Consider the following 20995-nt stretch of genomic DNA (forward strand, 5'->3'; position numbering starts at 1 on the left):
CTCTTTCTTATTTTGTGCCTCCGTACCGGCGACGTGGCATAAACATCTACTTGGACTCGAGGATGAACTGATCAGATTTTGGTGATCAAAAGTCACTGTGACCTCACAAAACACATTTTGGCCATATCTTAAGAATTCATTTGCTAATTATGACAATTTCACAAAAATGTCTAACAAGGTAAAATGATGAAACGATGACATTTTGGACAGACATGGATGTAAACTGTAACTTGACTTGGTTGGTGGAAGCATACAACCACGAGGTGGTAATTCTATTTTTTTGGAGGAAACAGTGGGTTGTAGCTCAGTGTTCGAAGTTGACAAACGTGTGAGATTGTAGTGTAAAACATGTTATGATATATTAATAGTGGTGTGGGATTTATCAAGCGATAGAGACAGCTTCCCTTTTTACAAAAATGTGTGGCAGCCAGGGAACAGAAAACTGAGGTAGTCCTGATCAAGTTTTTTGGCCCCAATCCGAGTCCTTTTATACAGAGTATCTGCTGACAGAGAAGTCAAGTCCGACACTTAAGTGACACAGCTGGCCACTCGAAGCTACAACTTGAAAATGAGTTCAGATGGAACTCAATTAATTCTGAAAGAAATGTGTGTGCCAAAGATGCTCAGTATACATAGTAAAACTATTAGGCAGCAGAAGATATGCACTGTTGATTTAATATGCATGTGGCACATTGAAATAACAGCTGTAGACCACTACATTTGGCACACATTATTTTTCACAAGCTACTTGATCCAAATACTGAAAGTCCTGGTTCAAATCTATTAAGTTTATAAGGTTAAATTATTGATATATAAATAAAACTGGGAGAATGTGATCAGGGGTTAGTCATTGCATAATAACCTATAAATAACAACACTTCCCTTTCTTTTAGTGTAAGGTTCAAGTGCATTCTCAAAATGTTCACAATTAATGAACAATTCATTTACAAAACAAATGATGAACAGCCTGAGATGTCTCGCTGATCTCTCGGCTACGACTAAAAACAGACGGCTGTTTCCTCAAACCTGCCAACAAATTATTATCTTCTCTGTTCTCAGTTGTCCTTGCAAGTTCTTATACTTTCTTGTATTATATTCCTTGAGCACTGAAAGGTGCTGTGAACACGCCAAGCACACTGGCTTCCCATTTATCTCTGAGAAGAAATAGGAACTAGTAAAATCCGTCACTCTGTGTCCACTTTTCTCCTTTTTGTCCAAGATATTTTCCACCGGCGGCTCCTGCATGAACCTTAGCCTACATTTGACAGTGTTGTGTCAGTGGGATCTGTAATAGCATATCCAGCATAGGCCCTGCTACTCTTATGGTTGACAGGGGCGTTTCTTAGCACGAGGGATGGCCTCGCTTCCCAGCATTAGACGCTTGACGGGCTGCCACTAGACACAAAGCACTCAGCGCCTGATTGTACGAACGCTTTCCCTTGTGGGCTGCTGCTCCCAGCTTTTAAACCGGAACCAACATGGCAGCTCGTTTGGAAACTTTCTTCTCTTATATCACGAAAATAGTTCACCGAAATGTGTTTCTGAAAAGAGAAATAAGCCATGCAGTTGCTGAATCTGTCTTTATTTTGGATCGACAACAGTTAGTTTAAAAGTTTCTAGGGAGTTTCCCGAGGCGGCGAGTGGCGCCGGACGCCCCTGATTTGCATAAAGTAGCTCCCAGTGTACAAATAGGAATAGCAGTGCATTTCATTGAAAAATTGGAATTAATGACTTCTCTGCAATTTTAACACTTTGCAGAGTTATCCAGTTGGAAGGATTGGACCCCCTGGTGGGCCGGTTCTGACCCTCGGGCCGTATGTTTGAGACCCCTGCATTAGAGATTCATCAATCTGTTGGAGTTGGAACAAGAAAGAGTCCACTTGTGGTTGTACAGTGGCATTAATACAGAGTGGAGGTTCTTCCCTCACAAGTGATCTTTGGTCGAGTTCAGAGAGCAGCTTGCAAAGAGCACACAAACCTGACGACAGCCAAATGTAATTTTATCCTGTCATCAAGTTACTCATGGCATTTAGCGAAAGCTGAAATGATCTGCCGTCGGTGCCATTTGTCATTTTAACCCGGCGAAAATAACAGCCAGTGCCGGCTAAAAATGAGAATCTTAAAGTGTCTTAAAGGTTTTAGAATATTATTAAACAGCATTTGTGAAATTTCAGTTCAGATATGTCGACCGTATTCCATATCTTTAACTCTAAACGGGTCATGTATTAGCAAGTTAACGTAAGTTTTGTCAGTTGATCGGTTACCTACACAACAGTCAGTTACACCTGACAGTGGGTGAAAATATTAGGAACATCTAATCTCTACATAAGTTTGTGTGGTGCAACCCGTTTTAGTTTAGTCATGAAGTCCACTTAGTTTTGAAAGGCCACTTAGTAAACACGTTAACGTGGCTATGGTTGAACTTACGAACAGGTGCTGAGACGCTTCGGTTGCATCTGGTTGCTATGATACGGAATATCCTCAGAAGTAAAAATGTCGGCGCAAGGTAGAGGACTTGCTCTGGATGAAGGGAAGGCTGAAGCACGTAGGGAGAGAAGACAGACCCACTGGTCCAGTTGTGTTAATTTCTCCTCAATTGTTGTGGTTCAGCACTTGTAGCCTACATGTAGGATGTGACGATTGGTCGTGGTGGTATTTGTCCTGCACCTCCTCTATTGTGATTGGATGGTTGGGTAAAAAGTGACCGTGACGAGCGCAGCATTTTACCCAAAGTTGAACATTTGTTCAACTCTAAGCGACAGAAAACACATGCAACACTAAGTGTAGAACAAACTCTCAGCTCCTCGTCACGCTGCTGGCGTTTGTAGCTCATAGTGTAACTACGCGGCGCTGCCATTGCAAAGAATTCAAAAAAGAAAAATGTGAACAGAGCAGTTGCGGCGGTTGCTTGGTATTGCAATATTGCGGTTATTGCGACAGCCCTACCCTCGCCTGCAGTATTGAGCAATAGACGTATGCCAGATATTAAATGCCTTCAGTCGTGCACACAAACAATGTTTCACTTGTATGTATAACTACAGGATTTAATAACTGTAGTTATTTATAAGCTGCAGAGGAAGAAAATGCTCGTGAATCACTAACTGCCTCTTTGTTTTTTGACAGATCGTTGCCAAGTGAATCCATTCACAGTGATTTTTTGATTTGCCTTTTAATGTGCACGTTTTTGGTGTGTGTGTGTGCATTATCAGAGCACTCGTGTGATGTGGACTCCGCCCCTGAGGGAGAGCTTTGCCTACCCCTTCTTAGTCCTGCAGATGCTCCTTCTCACCTACATCCTACGGTAAACCCACCACCAGACTCTCCGTCTTAAAATCATCACAGTGCTCTGTGGCCTGTTAGCAATTTCTCCACATTACAACATTTAAATCATTTCAAAGTAACTTCTTTTCTTTAAGTTTTATATAAAAATCTCAACTTGTCTCGATTCTTGGTCTGTGTAATTTAGTGGCTATTACATTGTGTATCGGTTAGGGAAATGGTATGCCTCAGAGTATATCAATTCCTTTTATTGATGCTGGCATCGTTTTCTGACAGTTGCGCGTTACTAAACACTGATGTCAGACTCGGGCGTCAACGCTACTGGAAACTTTTCAACAAGAAGGAGTCATGGCGGAGAAGAAGAAAAGCCCCAAAGCGTGGCTTTGTTAGGGTGGAAACAGCAACAATATGCTGAAACATCTTACATTGGCTTAAATTCCAGGGTTGTCATGTATTTGACACTCTATGCACGAGTGCCACTGCTTCCAAATCGAGCAGCACGTTTACCGAGGGTAAATATCCTATGTTAGCGCCACGCAGGCCAGGCTTAGCTTTTTCTTTTTCAGTTTTGAGTATTAAGTCATCAGTAACGTTATAGCTGTGAATGTAGCAGCGCAGTGTGTGTACAGTTTATTTGTCAGTGAATAAATGCTACACCTCCTCAGACCCAAGCCAAGCTCCTGTATCTAGCAACACCGGCTCAGACTCACTTAAGGTGGGCTATTGAGGTGGACCAGCTATTGTCCTTAAAGTGACAAGCCTCTCCTCTTAGATTTGCTCAGCTTTTTAAAAAGTTTTATTTGAACCTTTTAACTGATGGCATTAATCGGTCAAAATTATTAATGTCGGTTAACGGTTATACGGTTAATTATAAACATGCCTAGTCGTGGGTCCAAATTGCACCAAATTCGACAAAGCACTCCATGGGTTCCCCAGCGTTACACCCGCCAAGTGTGAAGTCGATCGGATGAATGGTTCTCGAGATATGCAAAGGACATACGGAAAGGCAGAGATTCCTCGCTTTATAGTTAGATGACCTGAATTACATGCATGCTTTTTTTTCTACTCTGTTTCTACACTGTGTTCACACTCGGAGATAAACAGCTGTGTCGACGCTGAAAACCTGTGAAGACCTACTTTTTTTTCTACACAGAAAATTGATCAGGAATCATTAATAAAGAATCTGAACTATAAGCAGAATTAATAATGGCATTGATAACAATAAAATCTGATCAATTCCCATCCCTAGTACCAGTAGGTGCACCTACAGCACACATTGCCTGTAGTGTCATCACGCCCACCTGTGATCATCTCATGAAACATGCAGCTTTCTAAATTTTAATGGAACATTGTACAGTGCTTTGGTTTGGTATTCACTCCCCAAATCTAATGGTCTCTTGGTGCCTGAAATCTTTGATGGGAGAATAACAAAGTAAACATCAAAAACAAGGAAAAGCATCTGGTTTTCTTTTCATTTTCACACCCTGTTGAATATGTGAAACAACAGAAGTAAAACACGACCAAACAGCTGCTTCCTTGTCAAGTAATACAAGTAATACAGGCCCTCTGTGTTGTTGTAATTACTGGGGTAAAGCAAAGCTTGTTTCTGTTGTCTGCTAAATGGTGCACTGAAGCAGGCAGCGTGCTGAGCTAATGTACTTGCCACACAGACTAGTAATCTTCTCATTGCACATCAACTAGCGGACGTCACCTATGTTATGCGAGCGCAGTCGGTAAACTGTGACTTCTTGTACCGCCGGCTTTAAAAGGAGAATAAACTCTGGCGTGTCATATTTCTGACTCTGGCTCGGTACATAACCGGGGCTTTGTAGTACAATCAAGAGTTAAATTGAATTTGTGTGTATACGTGTGTGTTTTCTCAGCAGTCTTAATGCATCTTCTCTTATCTCCTCGACACCCACACTCTCTCACCACTGTATTTCTCTCTCTCGTCCCTCCCCAGGACACGGAACCCGAGCAGGACAGCCATGGTCGCCCTGGGCATCTCCAATCTGTGCTTTATGCTGCCTTGGCAGTTCGCCCAGTTTGTGCTGCTCACTCAGGTAAACATAGAGCAAGAAAGACATTGAGAGAGAATGTGGGAAGAAAGCAGAAGGGGCAGAGAGATTAGGGAGAAAATAGAGACTTGGAGAGAACAGAAGACTCTGGCAAGGAAAGTGCCTGGATTGCAGAAGTTGGCCAGGATGGGAAAGAGACAAAGAGGTAGGAAAGAAAAGAATAGGGCTGTCAAAGTTAACGTGATAATAACACGTTAACGCAAATTCATTTTTAATGCATTAATGGAAACTTGTGATTTAGGTTGGGCTCAGTTTTGGCAAGACTGAATATACCGGCATCCTATGAAACTAGAAAACCTAAGGAACCCATTGGTACCAAACATTTTAAACTAGCTTGTCAGGAAGGAGGCTAAATAACGCTACAAATATATTCAAAATTTTGGTGAGGAAAAACTGGCATGGCCATTTTCAAAGGGGTCCCTTGACCTCTGATCTCCAGATATGTGAATGAAAATGGGTTCTATGGGTACCCACGAGTCTCCCCCTTTACAGACATTCCCACTTTATGATAATCACATGCAGTTTGGGGCAAGTCATAGTCAAGTCAGCACACTGACATGCTGACAGCTGCTGTTGCCTGCTAAATGCAGTACCTCTGAGGGTTTCTGGACAATATTTGTCATTGTTTTGTGTTGTTAATTGATTTCCAATATTAAATATATACATACATTTGCATAAAGCAAGCATATTTGCTCACTCCCCTGTTGACAAGAGTGTTAAATACTTGCCAAATCTCTGTTTAAAGTATACTTTGAACAGATAAAAAAAATGTGCAATTCATTTGAAATTAATCGCGATTAACTATGGACAATCATGCGATTAATCCCGATTAAATATTTGAATCTATTGACATCCCTAAAAAAGAGATTATGCATATCCAAGTGCACCATTTACATCATTATTTAATAATTCTCTCTTAACATACAGTAGGAAAATATGAAAACCTAAGCATGTTTGAGTGGAATAGTTGAGACTGTGAAAAGGAAAGAATCTTTCAGAGACAAACACGTTAGAGAAAGAAATGGTAGGTTAAAGAGTGTAGGTTGGCAGACAGAAGAGACAGAGTTTGAACCACGACTCCAGAACAAACGGGTCACTGCTTGCGAGCATCTGCACTCAGCAACATTTAAGCCCACGCTGTCGGCAGCCCCCTCGGGGCCCCGCTGATTTTAACACGAGACGAGCTTATAACAGCTTTTTCTTTGTTTTGTACTGGTAAGCTACTAATTGAGTCTCGTCCACTGTATGCGTAGCAAATACTGTATATCCACCCGCACTGCTCACGCCACAGTCTGGAAGGAGGGAGAATAAATATACAAAATACACTCTGCTGGGTCTTATAAACAGTTTTAGAATCACACCCTATCCTATTTGGTGGCAATAATCTCTATAGTATTATGATACCTCATATCCCTTTATTATAACATACCTGTATATGGAGCGTGCCACTGGAATAATTAGACTTTAGCCCCATTTGTATGGGACTAGTATTACCTGGGGACCTGTAATAATTGCGGCGGTCGTCTGAGATATTAATCCTGTGCGAATCTGCCATGTCCTTAATTTGACAACTGAAAATCCCACCGCAAATTAACTACCATATTCTGCCAAACACAGATGTTTGTGCAAATCAGTATCTCTGTGATTTGGGGTCGTATTTTAATGTTTTTGGCAATGTTTTTCGTTTTCTCCGCTCCTTTTTTCTGCTTCTTTCCCAGTCGACAATTATGGAACAAGCGTTGTCAATTATAAATGAAAGATTTGACAGCATGTCATGTGCATGTTATTGTGTATGTTTCCTGGAGTATATTGTTATGGTTGTCTGTTTTTATTTTTTATTTTCTAGGTGGCTTCTCTGTTTGCTTCTTACATCCTGGGTTACCTTGGCGCCGCCAAGATGCAGTCCATCCTGGTCACTCATATGGTACAGTAGATGACCTTTCTAAAATCCTACATCAATCAATCCATCAGTGTTAAGAGGGTTTCTGTTTCCTAACTTTATAGATTTATTTTTAGAGCTGTACCGAATGTCATCATTTTTAGATCCAAAGCTTCTATTGAGGTTTCTGAATGATCTTCGAATGTCTGTCGACATATTTTATGACGAAATCACCCTAAAAAAAATGGGGAAAAAATAGATTTTGTGTTTTTGTGGGTATATAAATTTATAGTGCTGTTAGATTGCTGCTAGACCGCATCGTTAATACAGGTGGGTGGCTCCCTATGCGGCAAGTTGGAGAGCAAACAGTTTTTTGACTGCAGTGAAGATGTTTTTTTTGAAAGGCTAAATGCCAACAAATATGGGTTAAAGTCCCCATGAAACGAATGTTAGAGCGTCTCTAACTGCTGTACTGTGATGTCTCTCACAGTGAAACAGAATATTTGAGCGGTGTACAGTTACAAGAGGGATTTAAATCAAATCATTCGCATTTGATTGGGGCGCTAAAAAGTGTGCGGTCTTACAGTTTAGCTCAATACGGAGCTACAGAGCTGAAGACTGTTGGCTCCACACACCTCCCTCACCTCAGCAGAATATTTTGTTAGATAAAAACATGTCAATTTCGGAAATGATTACATCTATCTTTTTACACATTTTAATACAGTTTGCCTTTTCGACTTTACAACGCTCCTTGACTTATTGGAAATGTTTGAATCACGCGAGTCAGAAACAATACTTCGCAGCCACCACTGGAATCTAATTCTACAAATAGAACAATACTAATAATATTAGTGTAGCCTGATCTTTATCTGCAACTGTGCAGAAATACTGGTTTTAAAACAGAATGAATAGACATTCGAATGATGATTTAGAATATGATTGTCAACGTTATGAATGAAGCCTCAAACTATACGGTACAGCCCTATTTATTTGTTACTGGTGCACCATGCAGTGGCACCTCTGTAACTTGGTTTGATTCAACAGTGAAATGAATTACACCAAAGCACCCGAGCTACTGAGACAGAGATACAACAAAAGGATTCAAAAATGCAGAAAGGAAAGGTGCAAATCACCAAATTGTGCAGGTGACCCAAAACAAACACGGAATGAAGAGAGAAAGGACCTCAAAAGAAACCAAATGTTAACCCGAGTAGAGGTTTCAGGTCTTTCACTAAGACTGCTCAGTAGTTTGATGTATCACAAATGTACATTAGCTTTCACTGTGTGTGAGGATTGTGTGTTGTGCCCAACCTAAGTGAAAGTCTTTTACAGCTGCTGTCCCCTGAGCTGTAATGTGCTCTGCCTCGGTTCTCCTTATCTCGCTCAGCTCCTCGGCCGGGAGAATTTCATGAGCCGCAAGGACAACACCAGCCGAGACAGGGATGACTTTCTTTCGCATTAACGATGCCGCTGTGCGTGCACGACTGCCTTTTTAGCATGAAATAGGGAGGATATGTGGGCAACTTTGTTCACCCTGCCAAGGACAAAAGTATATCTGTGTTGATGTGTAAAGATGTTTGTGTTCGGGGGTGTGTGTGTGTGTGTGTTATTCTGGCCGTCCGTCCCTCTCCTGCACATTCTTTCCTCCTAATCCCCTCAGCATGCCAGGCTGTTAGCCAGCGCCTGTGTGCTCCACAGATAAGGAGAAGGCCCTTTGTGGTAAGATGGTGGAGATTTGTGTCAGAGGAAGGAATATGCCTCTGCATAATTTAGAGAGCTTGGCAACGATGACTTTGGCTTTGTGTGTGTGTGTGTGTGTGTGTGTGTGTGTGTGTGTGTGTGTGTTCAAGAAAAGAAATATAGAACCAAAACCATGCATGTGTGTCCTCTATGTGACCTACAGTGTTGTCAATGAGCCTGAGCACTGTCACTTGTTACGGGGAATACAACCGTGGAGGACCGCAACTAACAAATATTTTCATTATCACCCAATCTGTCGGTTATTAAGATAAGAGATAAGATAAGAGCGACTTTGTCATCCTTCTATATACAGTGCAGTACAGTTGCATAGAGGAACGAAACTGTGTGTCCCTGGTCCCCGCTGCAAAACATAACGAATGAAACATAAGATGCTCACAACAAGATACAAGACCAGGTACAAATATGTTGTGCACTAACACACATTTATTGCAATGATATAAATATAATAAATATAAGTAGTGTAAATAAATGTAAACAAGTTTAAAGAGAAATAGTGTAATAAAGAAACAATAAAAACAGTTTGTGCTCTATAGTTAATCGAGCGTCTAGGCAACCTGACAGCCGAGTTGTTCAGGGCGTATACCAATGCAAATGCATTGGTATACGCAAATGGGTGCAAATGCCCTGAGCAGCAAGCCCCCGGTTCGATTTCTGGCTGGCCCGACCATTTGCCGCGTGTCATCCCCCTTCTCTCTTTCCCCGCATTTCCTGTCTCTCTCCACTATCGCTATCAAATAAAGGCATAAAATGCCCCAAAAAAAATAATCTTGAAAAAGAAAAAAGTATTGGGTCTTTAAAATATTTCTTTAAAAATGTAAATCGCTCATCGCAATTTCTCAGATCCCAATTTGAATTGATCCAAAACCCCAAAATATTCAATTTACAGTGATACAAAAGACAGAAAACCAGCAAATCCAAACATTGCAGAAGCTGGAATTAGTGAATTTTTCATATTTTAGCTGGAAAAATAAAGAATTAGTTGTTTTTTGTGCTGAAACAATACTGAAAGTTGCTTCATCAATTTGGTCATCAACAGAATATTAATGTGCAATAATTTTGATAATAGATGAACAATTTTTTTTTAACAATTATGACAAAACTTCACAGCTTGAAGCTTCTCAAATGTGACTATTTGCTTTGTTTTGCCGTGTTTTTTTAAGTCCTTTGGGTAATCTTTGGGTTTTTGGAAAACAAGCTTTTTTAAATATAAAGTTCTTATGTTCTATTTTATGACATTGTATATACCAACCAATTAATAAAGAAAATAATAACCAGGTTCATTAATAATGAAAATAGTAGTTTATTACAGCGCTAATCAATTATCAAAATGCAGCTGGCTCAATATGTAATTTGTATTTTTATAAATTGGTTGAGCCACTCTACAATCTTTCCACGCACCCCCTGGTCGTAAGTGCCCCTGGTTGGGAATCACTGCCCCTCTGTATACATAATGCAATGAGTGGTGCATTATTTCACTCTTCACTGTGGGATTAAGCATCAAGAGCTCATTGAATAGGATTATATTTTGCTAGTGGCTGTGTATTCAAAGTTTAATGCATTGGTTTAAATCTCTGGAGTGTTTTCAACAACACAGAAAGACTTATCATTGGCACATAATACAATATATCCCAGACCACCCTCCTGCTATAGAGAGGCAGAGATGTTGTGTGAATATGAGTATTTTTCTGAGACCACCAGAAACCTTTACAGACGCTGGCTGTTGTACCGCTGAGTTCACATTCGGCATTATTTCTAATTACATCGACAGATCATGCATATTAGGGATTAATATTTCTCCAGAAAATAAGCCATTTTCTGTCCCGGAAGCAGAAGCACACTATCCCAGGAATCCTGGGAAATTTACTTTTTTTTTTCCTCTTTTTTTTTTTTTTTAAAGGTCTAACTTTAGCTACAGTCAAAACGCATTGCTGATATTTCAAGCAACACTAAATGCAACAAGGGGAATAAGCCTATGGGTTCCCAACCTCACTGATTTAAGTTTATTATTTCGTGGTATTAATAATTATTATGGTAAAAGAACGCCATTTATGTTGAACAACATTAGAATGAACAACGGCTGTCAAAGTTAACGCAATAATAACAAGTTAACACCATTCATTTCATTAACACATTAACGCAACCTGCAATTTTTAGGTTGTAGCGGGCTCAGTTTTAAAGCCAGAGTGAAGATACTTCACTGGCATAATGTGTTAGCCTAATTTAAATGGTGGAGCCTACAACGGATGAATTTGGTTGGCCAAAAGGAAGTTACCGTTGTGCTGCTGAGTTTTGCATCCCTGTATTGCATCCACACGGGAGGACGAAAAGGACTTGCGTATTTCTGTTGTGATGTTTATTTGTTTTACGTATCAGTCTTTTTGGTTTACACCTACTGTGGAACGTGACTAGTTTTTCTCAGAATTATACCTTAATGCACACCAAGCTGATGAATGACACCTCCTGTTCTCATCCCACAGATCACTCTCGGCGTCTGCTTCGTCCTCATGTTTGGCAACTCCATGCTGCTCACGTCCTTCTACGCCTCCTCGCTCATCTCTATCTGGGTGAGTTGGACCTTTTAGAGTCCAATATGCTACATGTTCTGAGCTTTATTGGGTCAGTCAAGATCAATTTGATCAATGTATCCAGCTGGTCTAAAATAACAAATACATTTGTTTGAGTAAATGGCATTGAAGAGGGAAATGAAAATACAAAACCATTGTTGCGATAATATGTCTGTGTTTTATCATTTTGAGTAGCTATGGGTTATTTTTTTTTTTTTGTGGTTTTGAATTCTATTTTGGTGTTTTTTTGTTTTTTTCAGGCAATCATTGCATTGAGGGATCGATTTGCTCAAGTCTTCAAACCTGGCGTCGTCACCTGGGTATGCAGAAGTTATTCCTCCTTATAGGGATACACATTATTTTGCCACTTTATTATGGCAGAAATAACCAGATGTGGCTAAAAAACATTCAAACAGTAATTTCATATTAAATTATATAAAATTATACATACTTGAACTCAAAAAAATAAACATGCTATTGATTATACAGCCTTAATCTTGCACTATCGGTAAGTTTTCCAGTAACCAGCTCTCACTTAGAGGAACAATAAAGCTAAAAGAGGTCAAATATTGGGAGTTGCTGATTTTTTTGGCAGGTCAACAACAGCCTACCTGGTTCCTGTCTGAGATGTGTGTCTATCTCTTCTCCCTCCTCAGGTCATGCAGGTTTTGGCTTGGGTCGGCTCCACAGTTCTGCTCAAATTCATGCTGTCCACAGTCCTCTGTGCCTCAGATGATGTAAGCTACAGCAACTTTACTTTGAGAAATTCTTGTCTCTGGGAAAACTGCTAATATTCAGTTTGAATTATGTTTATAGTAGATTACATTCCTGATATGACAATATTCAATTTTTCACTTAAGGTCAAAGTAATGACTACAAAGAGTTTCCATTAGGGCTGTCAAAGTTAACGGGATAATAACGCAAATTTGTTTTAACGCCACTAATTTGTTTAACGCATTAACACAACTTGCTATTTTTAGGTCGTAGCGGGCTCAGTTTTAAAGCTAGAGTGAAGTTACTGGCATCATATTGTCATATTACCTTGTCGCAAAAGAGGCTGAATAACGCTCCAAACTTACGCTAAATTTTGGCGAGGAAAAACTGCATGGCCATTTCAAAGGGGTCCCTTGGCCTCCCACCTCAAGATATGTGAATGAGCGATTAATTTACGATAAATCACGATCAACTATTTTAATCGATTGACAGCCATAGTTTCCATGTTCCTAGAAAGAAAAAAGGAATATGTGCATCAACATAAGACTGGACCTTATTCACAGTACTCTCCTAAAAGCAAAATGAAATTGTACCAGAACCTTTTCACCCAAAATTTAATAAGCAGAGCACTGCTTTCACTTTCACTTTGTGCTAGGTTACATCCCTGCTAATAAAAAAAAGTCTTTCATAGGCTGCTCCCTAAAAGCAAAGCCAAAACATCTGGATCGCCCCCTTGTGGCTGGCTGTTAGTTTAGGAAAAGCTTGATTTGATATGCAGCTGAGTTTTCTATGAGCGTAGCACACATTTTAAACGTCAATAGCGCAGTCGATCATATTCATTTAATTACAGGAAGCCAAATTCGTTATCACGATTTATATTATTCGATTAATTGTGCAGCCCTACTTAACAACGCTCTGGAGTCATCGGACATGTTTGGATCACGCGAGTCAGAAACAATCCTACGCAGCCACCACTGGAATCTAATTTTACAAATAGTATAGTATTAATAATATTAGTCTAGCATAATCTTTATCTGCAACTGTGCACAAAAGTAACAGGTTTAAGCAGAATGAATAGACATGCAAAAAAAATAAAAAGCTGTGCAGCATTTGATTGTTGATTTTAGAATTTGAATGTCAACGTTATGAACAAAGCTTCGAACTATTCGATACAGGCCTACAGTTGCACAAAAAAACTTAAATCATGGGAAAATGTTGTGGATCAGTTCATATAAATGTTTGAGAATACACACTATTCCACACACACTCTGCATCCGTTATTATTAAAGAATTTATATTCAAGTCATACAAGTCAGTCGACCCACAAGTCAAAACTTAGCTGCTAAGGTTTAGATTGGCTTCCTAAAGTTAACGGCCTAATTACGTGTCATATTGTTTAAAGCCACCATCAGAAAAGGTTAAACTGAACAATTGTCATTTTAAACGCATGAATTATTTCTGTGTGTGTGTGTGTGTGTGTGTGTGTGTGTGTGTGTGTGTTTTCCAGGCTCACATCAGTGGACTGATCAAGTCTAAGTTCACGAGCTACAAGGACTTCCACACTCTGATGTACACTTGTGCTGCAGAATTTGACTTCATGGAGCTGGAGGTAAAGTCTGCTTTTACCTCCATCAGAGTTGGCATTTTCCATCCTTGTGTCATTGTGTGCTGAAGCGTTCACAGATAAAATCCAAGTCTCAGGTGGTTTGGTATGAAAACCGCTTCTTTTTATCAGAGAAAAAGAAAAAAGCCTGCTGTTTCGTATCAAAGTGACGTGGTATGTCCTCAGTGCAGAGGGAGACAGATCTGGGCCTTGAATTTAACAAGAAACAGAAACCCGACAGCTCGTTTTGATTTGAGTTCTGTGCCACACAGCGGCCTGGTTTCTCCTTTGTGTTTGCATGTTGTGACTGAGATGATCAGAGTACAGTGTCATACTATTCCCTACTATCATATATTCCTTACTGTGTCTCTCTCTCCCTCAGACCCCTATACGTTACCTCAGAACGTTGCTGTGTCCCATCAACATGCTGGTGGTTGCTATCATCGCTGGGAGGGTGAGTTTTCTTGTAGCTTTTGGACCAGACCTTAGACAAACACTTTGGTTTGTTGTCAAAGAGGTGGATCAAATCTGACCACCAAAAAAAGCATCTTAACTACACAAAGTCTGTCAGCAAAGCATAGAGAGGACATTAAAGAGAGTGAAGATCTGAGTGTGGTGAAATCCCAATCAGTACATTCACTAGCTTAGATAATTTAACTCAAGGTCCTAGATTTTTCACACATCTCGCGGTGTCCCACTGCACTACACTGTACGATCATCACAAGCTGCAAAAAACAGTAATAAAAGAGGTCAAATCACAGGAACTCCTGACTCAATCTGCATGCATACATACATAAATACACAAAAAAAGGAAAAACAACACATCTTGTAAAATGCAGCCCAAAATAACAATAATATACAACGTAAACCTTCAATCAAAAGCCGAGCCCCACTTAGACGTCCAGTCTCTTTTACTTGCCGGGTGTAGCTACACGTTTTGACAAATAAACACAGGTCTCAATTACATTTCTCAATTTAACTTTTGTCAATATGGACATGCTACACATCGTTAGATCGGTTAGATTTTCCACAACTCAATCGTTCGGTTCATTTTAGGAGCACCAAATATAATTCATTCAGATTTACCGACATATTAAACAAGAGAGACAAAAAAGAGTGGTGACTCCCTACCTACCTTTGAATCGGTCTTAAAGTCTGAATATGTGTCCATTCCTCGATTATTTACATTCCTTTAGTCCGTAAGGGTCCACCGATCAAAAGAATCAAACCGTTTTTTGGTTGGACCGCAGAGGGCCAGCCCTCCAAATGCAAAAGTCTGTCACTGAGTGACTGACTGAGTGATTCATTTACATGATTGGTCGACCGAGTGTTGGAGTTTCCTCATTGGCCGTGTTCTTTCAAAATGAAAAGGCGGGAACAGTTCTCGTCTAGTGCCCTCCGGCTGGTGGGCAGTTCTTGGCAGTTCTTCACCCTAAAAAAAAGGGAAAATAGATTTTTTTGTTATTGTGGTTCTATAAATTTAGTTTATGGTGCTGTCAGATTTCTGCTAGACTGCCCTGTTAATACGTGGCTCCCTTTGTGTGCAGAAATCTGGAGAGTAAATCGTTTTTGGGGGGTTTTTTTGCAGTGAAAATGTTTTTTAAAAGGCTAAACGCCAACAAATATGGATTGAAGCAGAATATTTCGTTAGATACAAAGGTGTAGTGAATTTTGGAAATGATTACATCTTTTTTCAATAAACGTTGACTTTTGGACTTTACAATGCTCTGGAGCTATTGGAAATGTTGGAAACAATCCTACGCAGGCACTACTGGAGTCTAATTCTACAAATAGTATAACGCTAATAATATTAGTGCAGCCTGATCTTTATCTGCAACTATCCGCTGGACAGTGCTTTGTTTTTGGCTCGACTATTTCAAACGTGGCGGCGGGTGACAAACTTTCTCAGTTTACAGCTAAACAGTACTCTAAAATATGTTTCTTAAAACATTTTGATCATCATATTTGATCAACGCTGCCTACTTTGACTGTTTGATCAGAGTTTCGCGTGTCTGCTGCCTTGCGATGGACGGACCTCATTTGCATAACGTTGAGGTTTAGTCGTGATTATGCAAATTCAGATATGGCGACTGGTCAGTCAACTCGCCGTGCCTGATCCATCATGCAACGCGTGGCTGGATCTCCTGATCTCCATAGAAAATGAATAGGATCCGTCGACTTCCCGTACATCAACAGACTTGGTGTATCCCCACCATAACGCCCGTCCTTTTACACTGTCTTGTTACACTCTGTGTGAAATAAGGAGTCTTCTGTCTAGTCTGTAGTAAGAGAAACTGTACAGATGTGAGTTTGAAGCCTCCCATCTCACCTTTCAGAACAATACAGCAGGCAGTTAAACATGAAGTGAGACGCTGGCTCACGGCCACAGGAAGACAAAGCTGGGAGTTGATCTGCTCTGATTACTACGCATACATTTATTCTACCCCTGAGAAGAATTGCTTGAATATGGGAGGAGGGTTTTTTAAATTCAGGTTATACTCTTTCAGTGTCAGAAAACTGCAGTGGTCTTGTTTGCTCTGCATGAGATGCGTATTTGACATTTACATGTGTATATTTAAGCTTTGAGAAAGGAAGAACAGCAAGATTTATTCCTGAAACATGATTTATTTTTTTGGGAGGGGGAGAGGCGAGCATCAGAGAAAAAGATATTTAAGGAACTGCTCTTTATGTAGTCTAATCTCATTACGCCTTGCCCACGCTAAGCTAAGAATACATAAGTCGATTTGACAAAGCATGGTATGCAGTACACGAGCAAGCTGTTAGGAAGATCTTCTCCTACAGTTGTTGGAAACATGACATTTAAAGGAATCTCCTTTGCATTTTATTCTAACTAGACTGTCCAGGATATAGTCCGGTTCCTGAGGGACGGAGGGAAGACGTCTGTCAAGCCTGAGGATGTGGATGAAGCTGCAGGGTGAGCGTCCTGAGGCCTCCTCGCTGGCCTTGTTGCAGATTTCACCATATTTACTTCTTCACTCTATCAATTACTAAAAGTTTTAAATAGGAAAATATGAATTATTTTGTAATAATTAGGGCTGTCAATCGATTCGAATATTTCATCGCTAATAATCGCATGATTGCCCATAGTTAATCGCGATTAATTGCACATTTTCTTATCTGTTCAAAATGTACCTTAAAGCTTTGTCAAGTATTTAATACTCTTATCAACATGGGAGTGGACAAATATGCTTGCTTTATGCAAATGTATGTATATATTTATTATTGGAAATCAATTAACCACACAAAACAGTGACAAATATTGTCCAGAAACCCATTAGAACCCATTTACATTCACATATATTGAGGTCAGAGGTCAAGGGACCCCTTTGAATATGGCCATGCCAGTTTTTCCACGCCAAAATTTAGTGTAAGTTTGGAGCGTTATTTAGCCTCCTTCCCGACAAGCTAGTATGACATGGTTGGTACCAATGGATTCCTAGTTTCATATGATCCCAGTATCTTCCGGCTTGCTTTAAAACTGAGCCTAACCTAAAAATAGCAAGTTGTGTTAATGCGTTAAAGAAATTAGTGGCGTTAACGGATTATTATCGCGTTAACTTTGACAGCCCGAGCAATAATGTTACATGTGTTAATGAGTTATATCTTGATGAATAGTAAATATGTTTACATATTATTTGGACAGTGGACAGCTGAGTTTATTCTGTGTTGCAGGTCTGAAATAGCAGCAAAAGGAGAGGTGAGAAAAAATACTTTTTACATCCTTTATGTTATTGTTAAGTATATGTATAGGCGTCGTGATGATAACACCTCAGTGTGAACTCGTAGGCTTTCTTTGCAGCGTTATTCCATTTTTCTAAATCTGTTTTATTTGATTAGATTCCTCCAGTGCGGTAACGTCTGCTCAGTTACTATGTCCCTAAGTGGTTTTCATCCCTTTTCTCATTACAAAGAAATGAAAGGCAGCTTCCCCTTCTGTTATGAAATCTCCTTGCGCTGCCTTTTGTCAGCTCTCTCTCTCTCAGCTGCTTCATGTCATTTTCTGTAATATCCCTCCCAGGGCAAGAAAGCGTTCAGATGTTCATCCACCCGCCAACGTGTATGGAAGTTTCCAGAGTTTCCCAGATAATTGCTTTAATGTTTCTGTACGGCTCAGTGAGTAACGCTGCAGAGCCCCGAGGGTGTTCTCACTCCTCACGGGGAGAGCCGTGTTCAAAAAGATGAAAGCGTCATGCAGATGTCATTATACAGTCCGTCCAGCAAATGAAGCTTTTCTTCAGAGTTCAGGTTTGAATTGGAGGGGAGCTGCCTCTAAAAGAGATCATAGCTTCACTAACAGCAGGGCTGCAACTTACGGACAGAATGTTTGTTTTCTTTTTTATACCCAAATTAGCTTTATTCTATTGAAGTGTTGTCAGCTGTGAAACAGAAAATGTTCCCATATACTCAGAACATTCCCCTGGGTGCTCTCAGGGTCATCTAGAACATCTCTGCCAATTCATTGTCTATGGAGCAGCTCCACACTTTATACCCTATGACATCACAAATTCAAGTTTTAGCACTCTATTTTTTTCGATTTGGGAAAGAGTACTATGCTATACTAAAATACTATGCAATATGAATCCAGATAAAGCTGTTTGTTTACTTCAACGTTGTGGATCAAACAGCCTGTTCTGAGTTCTGTGTTTATCTTGTGTTTAACTGCCTCAAGAGAGTGGTCACAGTTCCTGGTAGATTATCGTCCTCTGCACCTTCTTGTCAGTTGTGATCAGACTGTGTGTTAACTTGTCTCTCTGCAGCTGGTGTACCACAGCCTGCAGCTGGTGGCGTTTGCTGTCCTGGCTGTCCTCATCATGCGTCTGAAGCTCTTCCTGACGCCCCACATGTGCATCATGGCCTCGCTCATCTGCTCCAAACAGGTCTGTCTGCGATTCAAAATAACAATATACTCTTCATAGAAAAACAGGTTTTTGTTTTTTCTAATGTCATAGCGTTACGTTTCTCCTCTCTCTCTCTCTCTCTCTCTCGCTCTCTCTCTCGCCGCTCTCGCTCTCGCTCTCGCTCTCTCTCTCTCTCTCCCCCTGGTGGTTCTGTCAGTTGTTCGGCTGGGTCGGAGAGAGGTTTAAACACCAGGTTGCCGTGTTTGCAGTCATGGCCATCATGGCCATACAGGGAGTGGCCAACCTGCAGGCCCAGTGGGGGATCATCGGAGAGTTCAGCAACCTGCCTCAGGAGGAGCTTCTGGACTGGATCCAGGACAACACCCGTCCTGGTGAGTGAAGTTAAGTCACCCACTTCCATGGCTACAGTGAAAATGATAATCCTCATTATTGAGTTGGATAATCACAAAGTTATTCAGGATTACATTACAAGTTCATCATAAACTGTGACAAAATGCAGCACCGAGAGAGCTTCTTGTTCCACTTTCTATGCCATAATAGGTCTACCAGGCGTGTGCGAGGTGCACTCAATATCTGAAATACTGTCACAGTCACAACAGGCTGAATGAAAGTATTATTTCCTTCCAAAGGTCAGCGAGGTAAAGAGGCTGACATTTTTGTTGTTTCTCTACCCAGTGAGCATTGTTTTAGTGAATTGGAAGGTCAAAAGAGGTCTAGACATCTAAGGGCGTTTTCATATTAGCTGCGATTGATTCGTACCGTGCTGGCACAGTTGCGTCATCATCCACGTGTATTTGTTTATGTTGAGATCAGCTGTTCCAATGGCGGAGCATCGTAAAACACTTCATTCAAACAAGATAAAACTCACCAAAATCGTCGCCATTAGTCTTTCCAACAATGACCAACCCAGGTTTGGACGAAATAAACTCTAGCAATTGCCACCTGCCAAATACAGAGTAAATTTTAGCTGTGGCAGGTAAAATCTTAAGATCACCTGCCACCATGGCAGATAGGTTTTCCTTATATTAAGAAATATTATTTTTAAAAGCAATTCCAAAATTCCAAAAATATTCTGGGATTAAGGTTACATGATATATTCCAGATTTCTACAGTCTGGTAGAGCTGACTCAATGTTTACAATTCTGAAAAGTTCCAGATAGATTTTCAGAAGTGGCAGACAAAAACATGGAGTGGCCAGTAGAAATGTTCAGTGACCTGCCACAGTGGCAGATGAGGAAAAAACATATTTTCAGACCCTGCTTTGGGGTCAAGTTTACTCGGATCCGGGCAAGCACCCTAAGATTAAACCAGCTAAATTTGTTTGAAATGCTAACTGTTGTTTTGTTGTCAATATTGTTGAATATAGGTGGGCAATATGACCAAAATCTTCTACCACGCTATATGTCATTTTATATCGTGGTAACAGTATATATAAGGATACAGTAATTGTTCTGTAAATTCAAATTGTATAATTATGAATTTTCATACAAACAAAAACAGCTGCCTCACATGAGACAACGCTTGAGTTAAAAACAAAAGACTCAAAACAGTAAAACTAAAATTCTTTCAAAATGGAAGCTTTAAGGTTCCTGAGAATAATAATTTCAGTGTTTTTTAGGTAAACGGGTACAAATAAATACCAGCCTGACTTCAGTCAATGCAATATAAAAATGTATATATAAAAGTGAATCAACAAGGGTAGGCTAAATAATAGAAACACCTGTCAGTATAAAACAATACAGTTCAACACAAACTAAATCCTCCAAAATGATCATAAAGTTGACTGTTAATTTTTACAGAGTCTTGCCTCAAAATTACAAAACTAACTGTGATGCAAATAGATACTCTGTTGTTGTATGTTGACTGAATAAATCATTTGAATGGACATCTGCGAGCCAATCAGACCAGTATTTTTCATGGCCGCAGTATACATTTTTAATATATGAAGAATAAAGAACTGGTAGTGTAGATACTCAACAGCATTCCTGTTCCCTCCTGTCTTTTTTTGTCTTATTTGTTTGTGGTTTTGTGTGTGATTGATACAGATTCCGTGTTCGCTGGAGCCATGCCCACCATGGCCAGCGTGAAGCTTTCCACAGGTCGACCCATCGTCAACCATCCCCACTATGAAGACGCTGGTCTGAGGTCAGAGGAACTCACAGCAGCACAACTGCTCTCATGCTCGGATCAGAGACACAAAGAGAAAGCATTTGTTTGGACAAAACATTCATGTTTAG

The 20995-nt window shown here is 40.2% G+C and overlaps 1 protein-coding gene across 2 annotated transcripts in view; it reads left to right on the forward strand.

Annotated features, from left to right (window-relative positions):
- Positions 1-20995, forward strand: part of dpy19l1l (dpy-19-like 1, like (H. sapiens)) — a 33005-nt gene that overhangs the window by 8770 nt on the left and 3240 nt on the right. For both annotated transcript variants that reach the window (XM_037783889.1, XM_037783888.1), the window contains 13 exons: positions 3210-3301; positions 5243-5342; positions 7204-7281; positions 11475-11561; positions 11822-11881; positions 12218-12298; positions 13783-13884; positions 14261-14332; positions 16734-16813; positions 17572-17596; positions 18657-18776; positions 18955-19129; positions 20804-20903. In XM_037783889.1, coding sequence (XP_037639817.1) covers positions 3210-3301; positions 5243-5342; positions 7204-7281; positions 11475-11561; positions 11822-11881; positions 12218-12298; positions 13783-13884; positions 14261-14332; positions 16734-16813; positions 17572-17596; positions 18657-18776; positions 18955-19129; positions 20804-20903 — 1172 coding nt within the window. The remainder of the gene's footprint in view (positions 1-3209; positions 3302-5242; positions 5343-7203; positions 7282-11474; positions 11562-11821; positions 11882-12217; positions 12299-13782; positions 13885-14260; positions 14333-16733; positions 16814-17571; positions 17597-18656; positions 18777-18954; positions 19130-20803; positions 20904-20995) is intronic.

Source organism: Sebastes umbrosus, chromosome 11 (genome assembly GCF_015220745.1).
Source record: "Sebastes umbrosus isolate fSebUmb1 chromosome 11, fSebUmb1.pri, whole genome shotgun sequence".
Taxonomy (NCBI): domain Eukaryota; kingdom Metazoa; phylum Chordata; class Actinopteri; order Perciformes; family Sebastidae; genus Sebastes; species Sebastes umbrosus.